Consider the following 13,795-nt stretch of genomic DNA (forward strand, 5'->3'; position numbering starts at 1 on the left):
AAGAAAAAAAATCTTCCCTTTCACGTGGACTGTAACAAACTCTCTCCTTAAATAAAAAAACAAGTCGTAAGAAACAAAGACAAATTAGAGAAGTCCGAAGAAAATGCATATGTTAAAATTTTGTAGTACATTGAAATGTCAATTTTGCATCTATCCCTCATAGGAGCATATGATTTATATTAATCCACCAGTTATATGCTTGATATCACCATCCACCAAAACCATTGAAATCACTATCTTCCTTATCAATATTTTGCTATCCCTAGTGACTTCCAAAACTTTTAAAGTTCTTTCTTTCAGTTCTTCTTCTTCAGTAGTCCTTTGGGATTGAAGGTGTCTTGGCTCCGCTGTGGTTTTGGTATTCATATTCTAAAATGGCTAAGAGGCCAATATGGAATGTGCAGATGGGGCTGATGGGTAGACATGTGACTGCCAACAATCTTTCTCTAATTTGAGCCCAGGAGTCAGTAGAATTGCTGCAGTTCTTCAAGGAAGCTTGAACAGTTCCTTGAACATTTTCCTTGGTGTGGAAACGGGGAAAGGATTTGAAATGAGTGTAGTAGTTAGTGTCACAAACAAGAGAAAAATCTGCAGAAGCTGGAGATCATAGTAATCCACTCAAAATGTGGAGGAACTCAGCAGGTCAGGCAACATTTATGGAAAAGAGTAAACAATTGACATTTCAGGCCAAACCCCTTCATCAGGAGTTAGTGTAACACTAGTATCAATGCAGGTGACCTGGTTTAATTCCACTGTTGTCTGTGTTTCTATGGTCTTTCTGTGACCATTTCCTCTGAGTGCTCTGGTTTCCTCCCACATTGCAAAGATGTATGGGTTAGTGGGTTAATCAGTCACATGGGTGTAATTAGGTGGTGTGGGGTCTTTGAGCCAGAAGAGATTGTTACCATATTGTGTCTCTAAACAAAAAATAAAATAACATGCAACCAGAATTGTCATTGCAGATTGTTCACGGCTGCCCTTTGAAATGGAGTTTTAGTATTTGCTTGTTTTTGCCAAAGTAGAGCAGGCCACAATGCAGCACTAAATGCAACAGACCAGATTAAAGGAGATGTGAGTGAACCTCCACTGTACCTGGAAAGGCATTTAAGGTCCTTGAAGGGGGTGAAGTTGAAATATCTAACATTCCTCTCATGGCAGGGGGAATTGGTGAGCTGGAAAGACTGACCGAACGGGGAGTAATGGAGACAATTTCTTGTGGAAGGCAGAAAGTTGGTGGGTGGGGAAGGATGGTGGAGGAGAAGAGGAGATATGGGTGGTGGTGGGATCCAGTTGGTGCCGGCAGGAGTGTCATAAATTATATGTGCTTGATGAAGAGGATAGTGGGGATGAAAGCTGAGGACCAGGAGAATTCTATTTCTGTTCCATCTGGGGAGATGGAGACAGATAATCAGCATCTCACAAATCTAAACACTTCAGAAAGGCTTTGCCAATAATCCAGCTTTTTCACACTTCTAATTTAAGGATGTGTGATTATTTGATACAAGGAATAAATGACAGTTTGAAATACATTTAAATTAAACCAATGCATACTTTTGAACTGTTGGCAAATGTTAGAAAGCAACCTGGGTTTGGCACATGGTAAGAAGGCAGTTCTAAAATATCAAATTTAACATAATAATACTGAAAAACATTTTATTGCAGTGTGGGGCTTTCAAAATCATGGTTTGACAAATATCTCCACAATTTCATCATTTTTTCCCCTGACATTGTTATCTCCAAAAAGAAAAACAATTCATAAAGTAGCCTGACAACAGGTCAAGCCTTAATTACTGAGTTTCGGGTTTCCAAAAGTCCCCTTATACCAATGACAGACATTATAGCTAAAGGAAGAAATGACAACATTCTTCACAAGATGTTTCCTTGTAAATCTGTGAATTGTGTTTGCGTGTCATGCGCCCCGGAGCTATTTTGCAGGTTTTAACGTTCCTTCACATTCAGTTATAATTGTCATCTAAGCAGCAATCTAATTCCAAGAAAATTTTAAATAAATAGCTGTCAGGTCCAAAAATTGAAGGCAACAAACAAGAAGCTGGAGATCTAAGTTCCTACAGCTCCTTGCTTGTTGCTCCAGATCCCAACATTTGCATTTTTTTGCCAGAAACTGAAATATTGAAATAAGGTTAAGTAATGCCAATTAGCAGAGCAATACCATAAATGCAAAAGGCAAATTCAGCCGCCCGAGCTCCATCCACCTGAATGGTTTACAAAGCTTTTTTTTTGGTAATTCTGCAGCAACGCTCCGTCCACCTCTTCCGGCTTCAGCTTTCCAGGTTGCCAGGAGACGGCCTCAAATACGAACATTAAACAAACAACAAGTATGAACTGCACGTTGGAAAGTTTCTTCGCCGAAGCTTTTCCGGTGCTCTCATCCAGGTAAGGTTGGCCCAAGGGGTTATAGTGAATCCCGATATTGGGTTCTAGCTGATTCTGAAGACAGTTCTCCTCAGATCAGAGGTATCAGAGTAATCCACAATTCTCTTCGAAATCCACAACGCAGTGGAGAATTTTTTTTTTTAAAGTTGGGATTGGCGTGTGCATCGAAGAAGCGGGGTGAGGAAGATGGTAAAAGATTGAGCATGATTATGAGAACATTAATTTTGAGAAATCTTCCAAGCGGCGTTTCATTGACCAGTCGCACCCATGAATTCTGAGTATGTCTGTATGAAACAGGGCCAGTCTGTGACAGTGCCGTGATACGGCAGGACAAAGTGGGTAGTAGCAGTTGAAGTTTAGCTGCAAGTTTTTGAGGAGCTAGATTAGCTGACAGCCCGTTAAAAAGTGGAAGTGCGAGAGATGGTCTTTTGCAAGCCCATCGCATCCCTCGTCACATTATAGCCAATCATTGCACCGTGGGAAACTCGGCCCAATCATACAGGTTAAAGACTAATAGAGACAAAAACTGCACATGGACCTCTACAGTCTCAGCTTGGCTTCCTTAACATTTTACTCCAATACCCCCACCCAGACGCGATAAAGCGCAACAGACTATTTAGCTCCGATATATACTGGACACAAGAAGTCATGCAGATGCTGGAAATCTTGAGCAACATAATATTGCTTGGGGTTTCCAGCACATTTAGTGTGTGTTGTTCCAGCATCTATAGATTCTCTTGAGTTAATCCAGCAGAAAATACATAGCAGGCCTCTGATATGACTGACTAAATCTGAGCCACTCAAGTCCTGCAACTGGTCTTTAATCACACTACAAGATGCTGGTGGAACGCAGCAGGCTAGGAAGAAATGCAGTCGACGTTTCCAGCCCAGACCCTTCGTCAGGACTTTAATCACACTGCAAACTCTCAGGAGAGAGAGTCCAGGACAGTCCAAGACAATCTCACTCTCCTGATACAGTTTTTTTACCTCTTCAACACAAAAATATCAATAACCAATTAACTACAGATTCAATTGCTATAATCACTGACTTAACATTAACATGTTTAATATAGATAAATTTACAGAATTACATATTCATAATGGCTTCACAGCCAACCAGCAGAACCACTTTGAATATGCAGTGCTGCTCTCTGTTGCAATAGGCAGACACTCAAAATATACCCTTTTATTAAAGTTTTGAAGAAAGGCTTCATGAATATACAACTAACCAGAAGGTTAAGTGCAAAACAAGTCTATCCTGAACTGTGATTTAAGTGGCAGGGATACACCTTTAACAATGTGGAATAACTTTAATCTATTCTCTTTCACTATGTAGTTTCAACGGGACAGAATATAAATTAGTTTCACTAGCCACAAAATATCAGTTGGAAAAAGGATCTATTGCTTTCCCACTGTATGTGATGAATAAACTACTCTTGGGCTTTTAGCCAGGTACAGATGTCGATTGTAACCGACATTTCAATGACAAACTTTGCCACCTTCATCAGAGATTAACCCAGTCTGGTATATAACCCTGCTGTTCCTCCTTCCTTACGTAGAATTCCAGTTCTTACATAGAGCGAGACCTTTGTCTTTGTTAAAATTCTTTTCCTCTAGTTTTATTTCAATAGCTTCTATTTCAAACCAGAGGAAAAGAATTTTAACAAAGACAAAGGTCTCGCTCTATGTAAGAACTGGAATTTGATTGTAAGCAAGGCAGGGAAGTGGAAACCTGATTGGATAAGGACTAACCAATCAGGAGAGACAGATGACGGGGTATAAATACCACCGGGCTAGCCATGTCCAGTCATCATCCCTGAAGAAGACGGTAAAGTTTGTCGTCAAAACTTCAGTTAAAATTGATACCTGTACCCAGCTGGAAGCCTAAGATGAGTTTATTTTTTGGTTAGAAATTAAATTGAATACATGTTTTATTTCCTGAAGACTGGTTCTCAGTTCAGTTATTCCATAATTATGTTATCCACAATGCCATAACTCCGGAATGATTCCTAACAGCCTTATCTGTGAGAAGGGAAACAGAGATAATGCTTTAGGTGGAAGACTTTTTCTTATTAGTACCAGTTTATCATTTGTTCAATAATATCCAGTTTCTCTGTTCTTTCTATCAACGTGCATAACCTCACATTTACTTATTTACTTCCTGCCAGTTACACTGTTGGCGTTTAGGGCAGCAATGAAGGTCCTCCACCTCTGGGGGTGTTCAGAGCTTCCTTCATCGTGCCAGTAGCTTCCTCTCAATGTTCTCTACTGCCAGTCATACAAGATCCAGCTGGAAACTCAGGGATACCATCACACTCAGATGTAGAAGGATTCTTCATTGCTATTTTAGTGTTGCTAACCCTGAGCTGAAATCTCAAACCTGGAGGACTGGTGGACCACTCTTAGTCCGGCCTCTACCCTTTGATCTGTGTGGCATGGATGACCCTACCAAAAGCCAAAGCACAAAGCCCTGACTCCAGAAAACATAACTCTCCAGGTCATTGAGGCACACAAGCCTCCAAACCCTACGACAAGGCTATAGGTCTCTTGGCGGAACCTCACATTTCTGTGCCTTATATTCCATTTGCTACCTTCTTGACCATTTGTTTAACTGTCTATATCTCTTGGCAGACCTCTTGAATCCTCCACACAATTCATTTTTCTACTTAATTGTATCTTTAGCAAAGGTGGATACATTATATCTTGTTTCCATCAAAATTATTGACATATTCATAAATAGCAACTAGTGCCATTGGTTCATCTGAACACTTCTGCATTCTGTGCTAAGCATCCTGTATCCATTGGTCTCCTCTTGATATTGTGAGTATTAACAGCTACACTTAGTTTGCGCTAACTAAAGAGGAGGTTCATTTTTGCTGTAGGAAATACAGGAAGTGAAAGTGATCTGGGGAACAGTGAGAATCACATACATGAGAGAACAAGCTGCAAAGTTTTGGATGTCTTACTAAAGGCTTTAAAGGAGGAAGTGGAAAGAGGGAGAGATAGTCTGTAACAGTACGGAAAGAGGCAAGGAGTCCTTTCGAGCACGTACTTAGAAAGCAGTGGGGATGGGCTGCTTTGGGTTTTTGACGTGAGTCTAGATCCAATGATCTGGATGCAATGTTGCCAGATCCACCAGCCTCACCGTGTGCCTAAACGCCAGTGAAAAATGCCAAATCCTATCAACCGCCACCAGCCTCAAAGACTATTCAATAAACACCTTCGTTGCTTATTTGCCAATAGTCTCAATAATCAGAAAATTGGGTCAAGTTCAGTTATGCAACTTGATCAGAATGTATAAGTTGGGCCAAAGGGCCTGTTTGCCATGTTGCTTTGCTTAATGAATCTATTCTTCATACCCAACATGGCCACACAGACATTTAGCATTGCTCAGTGTCTTGTGTGCATAAGATCCTGCATGCTAGTAATTCATCCCTGTTAACTACGTAAGAGGAAGTCATGGAGGGGTTGTCTGTAGGTGGAAGTTAGGAATAGGAAGGGGTCAATAACTCTACTGGGTGTTTTTGATAGACTACCCAATAGTAACAGGGACATCAAGGAGCAGATAGGGAGACCGATTCTAGAAAGGAGTAATAATAACAGAGTTGTTGTGGTGGGAGATTTTAATTTCCCAAATATTGATTGGCATCTCCCTAGAGTGAGGGGTTTAGATGGGGTGGAGCTTGTAAGGTGTGTTCAGGAAGGTTTCTTGACACAATATGTAGATAAGCCTACAAGAGGAGAAGCGGTACTTGATCTGGTATTGGGAAATGAACATGGTCAGATGTCAGGACTCTCAGTGGGAGAGCATTTTGGAGATACTGATCATAATTCTATTTCCTTTACCATAGCATTGGAGAGGGACAGGAACAGACAAGTTAGGGAAACTTTTAATTGGAGTAAGAGGAATTATGAGGCTATCAGGTAGGAACTTGGAAGCATAAATTGGAAACAGATGTTCTCAGGGAAATGTATGGAAGAAATGTGGCAAATGTTCAGGGGATATTTGCTTGGGGCTCTGCATAGATATGTTCCAATGAGACAGGGAAAGGATGTTAGGGTACAGGAACCGTGGTGTACAAAGGCTGTTGTAAATCTAGTCAAGAAGAAGAGCTTAGGAGAGGTTCAAAAAACTAGGCAATGATAGAGATCCAGAAGATTATAAGGCTAGCAGGAAGGAGCTTAAAAATGAAATTAGGAGAGCCAGAAGGGGCTATGAGAAGGCCTTGGCAGAGAGGATTAAGGAAAACCCCAAGGCATTCTACAAGTATTTGAAGAGCAAGAGGATAAGACATGAGAGAATAGGACTAATCAAGTGTGACAGTGGAAAAGTGTGTATGGAACTGGAGTTACTTAATGAAAACTTTGCTTCAGTATTCACTATGGAAAAAGATCTTGGTGATTGTAGGGATGACTTGCAGCAGACTGAAAAGCTTGAGCATGTAGATATTAAGGAAGAGGATATGCTGAAGATTTTGGAAAGCATCAAGTTGGATAAGTCACCAGGACAGGATGGGATGTACCCCAGCCTACTGTGGGAAGCGAGGGAAGAGATTGCTGAGTCTCTAACGATAATCTTTGCATCATCAATGAGGACAGGAGAGGTTCCAGAGGATTGGAGGGTTGCAGATGTTGTTCCCTTATTCAAGAAAGGGAGTAGAGATAGCCCAGGAAATTATAGACCAGTGAGTCTTACTTCAGTGGTTGGTAAGTTGATGGAGAAGATCCTGAGAGGCAGGATTTATGAGTATTTGGATAAGCACAATATGATTAGGAATAGTCAGTACGGCTTTGTCAAAGACAGGTCATGCCTTACGAGCCTCATTGAATTTTGAGGATGTGACTAAACACATTGATGAGGGTAGAGCCGTAGATATAGTGTATATGGATTTTAGCAAGGCATTTGATAAGGTACCCCATGCAAGGATTATTGAGAAAGTAAGGAGGCATGGGATCCAAGGAGACATTGCTTTGTGGATCCAGAACTGGCCTGCCCAGAGAAGGCAAAGAGTGCTTGTAGACGGGTCATATTCTGCATGGAGGTCGGTCACCAGTGGTGTGCCTCAGGGATCTGTTCTGGGACCCCTACTCTTCGTGATTTTTATAAATGACCTGGATGAGGAAGTGGAGGGATGGGTTAGTAAATTTGCTGATGACACAAAGGTTGGGGCTGTTGTGGATAATGTGGAGGGCTGTCAGAGGTTACAGCGGGACATTGATAGGATGCAAAACTGGGCTGAGAAGCGGCAGATGGAGTTCAACCCAGATAAGTGTGAGGTGGTTTATTTTGGTAGGTCAAATCTGATGGCAGAATATAGCATTAATGGCAAGACTCTTGGCAGTGTGGAGGATCGGAGGGATCTTGGGGTCTGAGTCCATAGGACATTCAAAGCTGCTACGTAGTTTGACTCTGTGGTTAAGAAGGCATACAGAGCATTGGCCTTCATCAACCGTGGAATTGAGTTTAAGAGCCGAAAGGTAATGTTGCAGCTATATAAGACCCTGGTCAGACCCCACTTGGAGTACTATGCTCATTTCTGGTCACCTCACTACAGGAAAGAGGTGGAAACCATAGAAAGGGTGCAGAGGAGATTTGCAAGGATGTTGTCTGGATTGGGGAGCATGCCTTATGAGAATAGGTTAAGTGAACTCAGCCTTTTCTCTTTGGAGCGATGGAGAATGAGAGGTGACCTGATAGAGGTGTACAAGATAATGAGAGGCATTGATTGTGTGGATAGTGAATGCATGGAATGGGCTGCCGGCAGCGGTGATGAAGGCGGAAACGATAAGGTCTTTTAAGTGACTCCTGGATGGATACATGGAGCTTAGAAAAATAGAGGGCTATGGGTAAGCCTAGGTAGTTCTAAGGTAAAGACATGTTCGGCATAGCTTTGTGGGCTGAATGGCCTGTATTATGCTGTAGGTTTTCTATGTTTCTATGTAGCCTCAGGAGATTCCATGCCTATGAAAATTTCCTTTTCTTCAGTAGAAGGTAATGCACTTCCTCAGATTATACAGCTGTCCTTATGGTTCAACATGTTCAGTTACAACTATACATAAAGTATCGTTCTAGAAAGAAAAATATTGTGGCATATCGTAGATTTCAGCTCTGCAGAACTGAAACATTGAAACAAGGAGCTAACCAGGACGCCTACGCATCCTTGTCAGTGGAGGAAACAGTCTGGCCATTATTGGAATGCAATTACTGAGCGCACAGCTAGCGTCTGAGTCAAATGCATTAAGTATGCTGGTGTTTCTGTCTCATTCCACTTCACCTCAATACACATTCTTTTCTGAGTCACACATTGTAAAAAGTGTAAATGATAATTGATTTATTATCATTGCACATACCAAGATACAGTATAAAGTTTTTTTTGCATATCATTGAGATTAATCATTCCATACATAAGTATATTGCGATGGTACAAAAAAAACCAACAAGACTTACAGGATGTACACAAAGTGGCCACTTATTAGGTACACCTGCACACCTGTCTGTTAATGCAAATAAATAATTAGCCAATTATGTGACAGCAACTCAATGTGGCAGCATAAAACCATACAGACATGTTCGAGAGGTTCAGTTGTTGTTCAAACCAAGCATCAGAATGGGGAAGAAATGTGATCCAAGTGACTTTGACTGTTTGATTGTTGTTCCCAGACCAGGTGGTTTGAATATCTCAGAAACTGCTGATGCTGGGATTTTCATGAAAAACAGTTTCTAGAGTATACAGAGAATAATGTGAAAAACAAAAATACATTCACTGAGTGGCAGTTCTGAGTGCCCCGTTAATGAGAGAGGTCAGGGGAGAATGGTCAGACTGGTTCAAGCTGACAGGAAGGCGACAGTAATTCAAATAATCATGCATTACAACGGTGACGTGCAGAAGAGCATCTCTGAACACACAACATTTTCAACTTTGAAGTGGAGGGGCTACAGCAGAAGTCCACGAGCATACATCTAGCGGCCACTTAATTAGGTGCAGAAGATACCTAATAAATTGGCCACTGAGTGCATAATAATTAGGGGGCATGATGACATGATAGATGTTTTATAAAATATTTCTTCCAATGAGAGTCTTGAAGTTCAAATCTCAAAGTAAATTTATTATCAAAGTACATCTATGTCACTGTATACAAGCCTGATATTCATTTTCTTGGGGCATTCACAGTAGATACAAGAAACACAATAGAATCAATGAAAGACCACACCCAAAAGGGCAGACAACAACCAATGTGAAAAATACTGTGCAAGTACAAAAAGAAAGAAAAATAAATATATAAACAATAAAATTTGAGATCATGAGATGAAGAGTCCTTGAAAGTGAGTCTGGTTCAGTGATTGGATGAGTGAAGTTGAGTGAAATTATCTCCTCTGGTTCAAGAGGGGCAATAACTATTCTTGAATCTGCTGGTGTGGGTCCTGAGACTCCTGTACTTTCTTTCTGATGGCAGCAGCGAGAAGAGAACGTGGTCTGGATGGTGGGAGTTCTTGATGATGGATGCTTCTTTCCTGCGACTGTGATCAATGGAGATGTGCTTAATGGTGGGGAGGGGACTTTAACGTGATGGACTGGGCCGCATCCTCTACTTTCTGCTGACTTTTCCATACGAGGACATTGGTGTTGCCATACCAGGCCGTGATGCAACCTGTAGTGTATTTAATATTTCAGTAATATTGTAAGTATATTCTTTGATTAAACATTCTTTGTTTTTTACATATGGGCTATAGGTGAATGGCATACATCATTACGCCACCATGTCATAAAAGAGCACCTCTCTAAAGTAAAAACCAAGTGAACACATTATCCTGGTTTCCCATGTGTTTCTGTCAAATAGAATTATAAGACGTAACACAACCAGTCAATATACTCTCCACCACACATCTATAGTTATAAGTTAAAAGGTAGTCATTTAAGACAGACACATAGGATTTTCTTTCTCTCACCAAAGGTGATAAATCTTTGGAATTCTCTCCCCCATAAAGCTGTGGAGGCCAGATTACTGCAGGAGAACTATGGGCAGACTTCAGAAATTGGAGGTGCAAAGGGACTTGGGAGTCCCTCATCAAAAGCTGCTGGATATTGAAAGGCTTGGATAGAGTGGACGCTTAGAGGATGTTTCCTATAGTGAGGAGGTCTAAGACCAGAGGCACAAACTCAGAAATGAAGCAGAGATGAGGATGAATTTCTTTAGCCAGAAGGTGGTGGATCTGTGGAATTCATTGCCACAGATCGCCGTGGAGGTCAAGTCATTGGGTTAATAGGTTTTTGATTAGTAAAGGCATGAAAGGTTATGGTGAGAAGGCAGGAGAATGGTGGTTGAGAGAGAAAATAAATCAGCCATAATTGAATGGTGGAACAGACTTGATGGGTCAAAAGGCCTAATTCTGCTCCGATGTCTTATGGTCCTATGGATATATCATGACTATATTGAATAATGGACAGGCTCGAGGGGCCAAGTGGCCTACTCCTGTTCTTTTCTTATGTTGTATATACCTCTTAGTTTCACATTTTGTTTATTTCTTACAGCATTAACTGCGGCAGTTCAAGTGCTTCAAGAACCCATGGCAGGGAAACTAAAATGGGTTTCAGACATTGACAAGTCTGTGCTTGTAAATAACTTTCAAAAAAGAGGTTGGATCCAGGTTTCAGAAAATGAAAACTGGAATTTTTATTGGTGAGTACATTGCTTATTAGTAAACGAATGGTTGCATACCTAGTTATTTGGGTACGTAGATAAAATTTGGAGTCATAGATTTAATAGTTTGGAGCATTTTGAAGACAACAATGCAAAGAAGTGACATTACTTGCAGGAAGTAGGTGCCAAAGCTGCAAAGTGAGCATTATGTTTTGAGATATTCATCTTCTCTATAGTTGACCACGAATTGTGGACCATGTGTTTTCTGGTGTTGGGGCACCACCAAGGTAGGTAATATTGGGGGAATGTTAATAGGAAGGCGAAATATTTCATATAGCAGCAGTCTGTTAAGGTAAATATTGATCCAACTGCAGATTATTTAAAATATGGCACAGTATCGGTGGCATCCGTTAGTCTCGCGAGACCATGGATCTGCGCCTGAAATGGTTTCCAGGGCGCAGGCCTGGGCAAGGCTGTATGGAAGACCAGCTGTTCCCATGCAGCAAGTCTCCCCTCTCCATGACACCGATGTTGTCCAAGGGAAGGGCAAGGGCTGATACAGCTTGGCACCAGTGTCGTCTCAGGAGCTGCCAGAACGAGGTTGAAGGCAACATCGGACTGCCTTAGGGACTCCAGCTCCGGATTTGTCCTCAGGGTTTACTCCCGAAGCCCTTCCCATGAGTGGGTATGGCCGCAAGGCAGCAGAGGTTTGAAATTAGAGTTTTCCCTCTCTTAGATGGACTGCCTTCCCAGGCTGACGAGCTCCATCTACCCGAATCACGAGTATGAAAAAGTGCCTTGCAAAAGCCAGGGTAAAAATTGAAGACAGCAGAGTATCTACAAGTGTTAAGGTGGCACACTTCAAGTTGCCTCTGAAAAGCTTCATGAGGTGGGTGTTTGATGGAAAGCTGGCTGAGGCTTTAGAGAGCAATGTCCTTAAAAGCTTAGCAGTGCAGTATGTCTGACAGAAGTAGGCATGAAGGTGCAAAATGGCTGTCGGTCTACTTTGCAACATTACAGCTCCATTGTTGTTTGTTAATACAACCCCATTCAACTCTGACACTTACTTAAGCCACAATATATAATTAAAGACCTTGTCACATTTTATTTTGCAAGTAAAATTTTTAGAATGCTTTGAGCAAATTAAATTCATAAGACATTTTTAGAATATTGTATGTATCCTGGTAACGTCAATGAAGGAGCGTGTTTTATATAGAATTTCTTCTCCTTTACCTGGCAGTACAGGGCACTACTACTTCATTTTGATGACAAAACAAACAGTACCTCGTAGGTATGAACTGCTGGGGGAAGGGCCTTAGAAACTACTAACCCTATATCCCATTATAAATGAACAACCTTTTCAATCTCATGTGTCAGCGGAAGTAGAAAAGGATGAAAATAAGCATCTTAATCAAATTCTGAGCTGACATAATGTGTTTAATATTCCTGGTGAATGAAGAAAAGAGAATATTAAGTGGACTTCCTGAGGCATACTGGAAATCATACAGAGGGAAACTTTGAAACTATACGCTGAGGCGACATCCTAACATTAGTACTCTTTTTGTCATTGTACTTATAAAAGAAGAAGATCTTGCACTTTACCAGAGCCTTTCATAACCCTTTCCAAAATGGCGCATGTGAACCACAGGACATGTTGAGGGCTGCTCACAGAACTTCTAAATATGCCTCTTCTGAATTACTGACACTGCAGTCCGCTGCCTTTAATTTCCTTCAAGCAACATACCTTTGAATCATCTTTATGAACTAGCAATTTCACAATTTTCTGAAGGACTCTGAGAGCTTACCTCTCAAGGATGCGGGTAAGTGGACGAGGGTACATTGCAATGGCTGGAAGAGAGGGAGGAGGAGAGGACTCCAAGCCAGTCTGAAACACTAAACAATGAAAGTTCCTCTACCCAGAACAAAACTGAGGATCTAAGGGCAAGATTGCTGTATCAGAGAGAAATGAGGAATTGCTACATTCTGTGTTTCACAGAGACATAGTTCACTCTGGTTACACCAGATCTGTTGGTAAGACTTGAAGGCTTCCCAATACACAGGATGGACTAGACTGCTGATTTGGAAATGGCAAAACGTGTTTCTTAATAAAGTCTCTGTGTTCTCAGACATGACATTCTTGTTACACGCTTCTTCTCCAAACCTGAAACATCTACATATTGATTAAGTGCCAATCGTTCTACTTACCAAGAGAGATCTCCTCCATAATCTTAATTTACAAATCACCAAAAGCCAAGGTTAACCAGGCACTTGAGATATTGTTTGCTGCCATCACCAAACAAGAAACAGCCCACCCTCACACATTTCAAATCATTGTCAGGGAATTCTATCAGGCTTGTTTGAAGAAATCTCTGTCCATTATCATTAGAATATAACCTGCAGTACCGGGGGTCTCAATACATTTGATCACTGCTACACTATGATTAGGAGTGCCTACCATTCTACACCTAGACCACATTTTGGAAATCAGATCACTTGGCTGTACTTCTCCCACCTGCATCCAGGGAGAGGCTAAATAGCAAGGTTCCAGAGATAAGGACAACCAAGAGGTGGTCATGGGAGGCAGAGGATTGCTTCGTCAGTGGACTGGAGCGTGTTCATCAGAGGATCTGACTGAATACAGACTTGTATACAGACTTGGTTGTCACAGACTTCATAAAACAGTCATAGATGAGTGTGTCCCCACAAAATCATTCAGAGTTTTCTGCAACCAGAAGCCCCGGATGAACCGTGAGATATGCAA

The 13,795-nt window shown here is 41.3% G+C and overlaps 1 protein-coding gene across 4 annotated transcripts in view; it reads left to right on the forward strand.

Moving 5' to 3' along the window:
* Window positions 1–2,315: 2,315 nt before the first annotated feature.
* Window positions 2,316–13,795, forward strand: part of LOC140734793 (polyglutamylase complex subunit TTLL1-like) — a 37,568-nt gene continuing 26,088 nt past the window's right edge. For 2 of the 4 annotated variants that reach the window (XM_073059315.1, XM_073059318.1), the window contains exons 1-3: window positions 2,316–2,394; window positions 9,850–10,074; window positions 10,926–11,073. In XM_073059315.1, coding sequence (XP_072915416.1) covers window positions 10,961–11,073 — 113 coding nt within the window. In that variant the 5' untranslated portion in view covers window positions 2,316–2,394; window positions 9,850–10,074; window positions 10,926–10,960. The remainder of the gene's footprint in view (window positions 2,395–9,849; window positions 10,075–10,925; window positions 11,074–13,795) is intronic. The other 2 variants (XM_073059316.1, XM_073059317.1) reach the window with 2 other exon arrangements.

Source organism: Hemitrygon akajei, chromosome 10 (genome assembly GCF_048418815.1).
Source record: "Hemitrygon akajei chromosome 10, sHemAka1.3, whole genome shotgun sequence".
NCBI lineage: Eukaryota > Metazoa > Chordata > Chondrichthyes > Myliobatiformes > Dasyatidae > Hemitrygon > Hemitrygon akajei.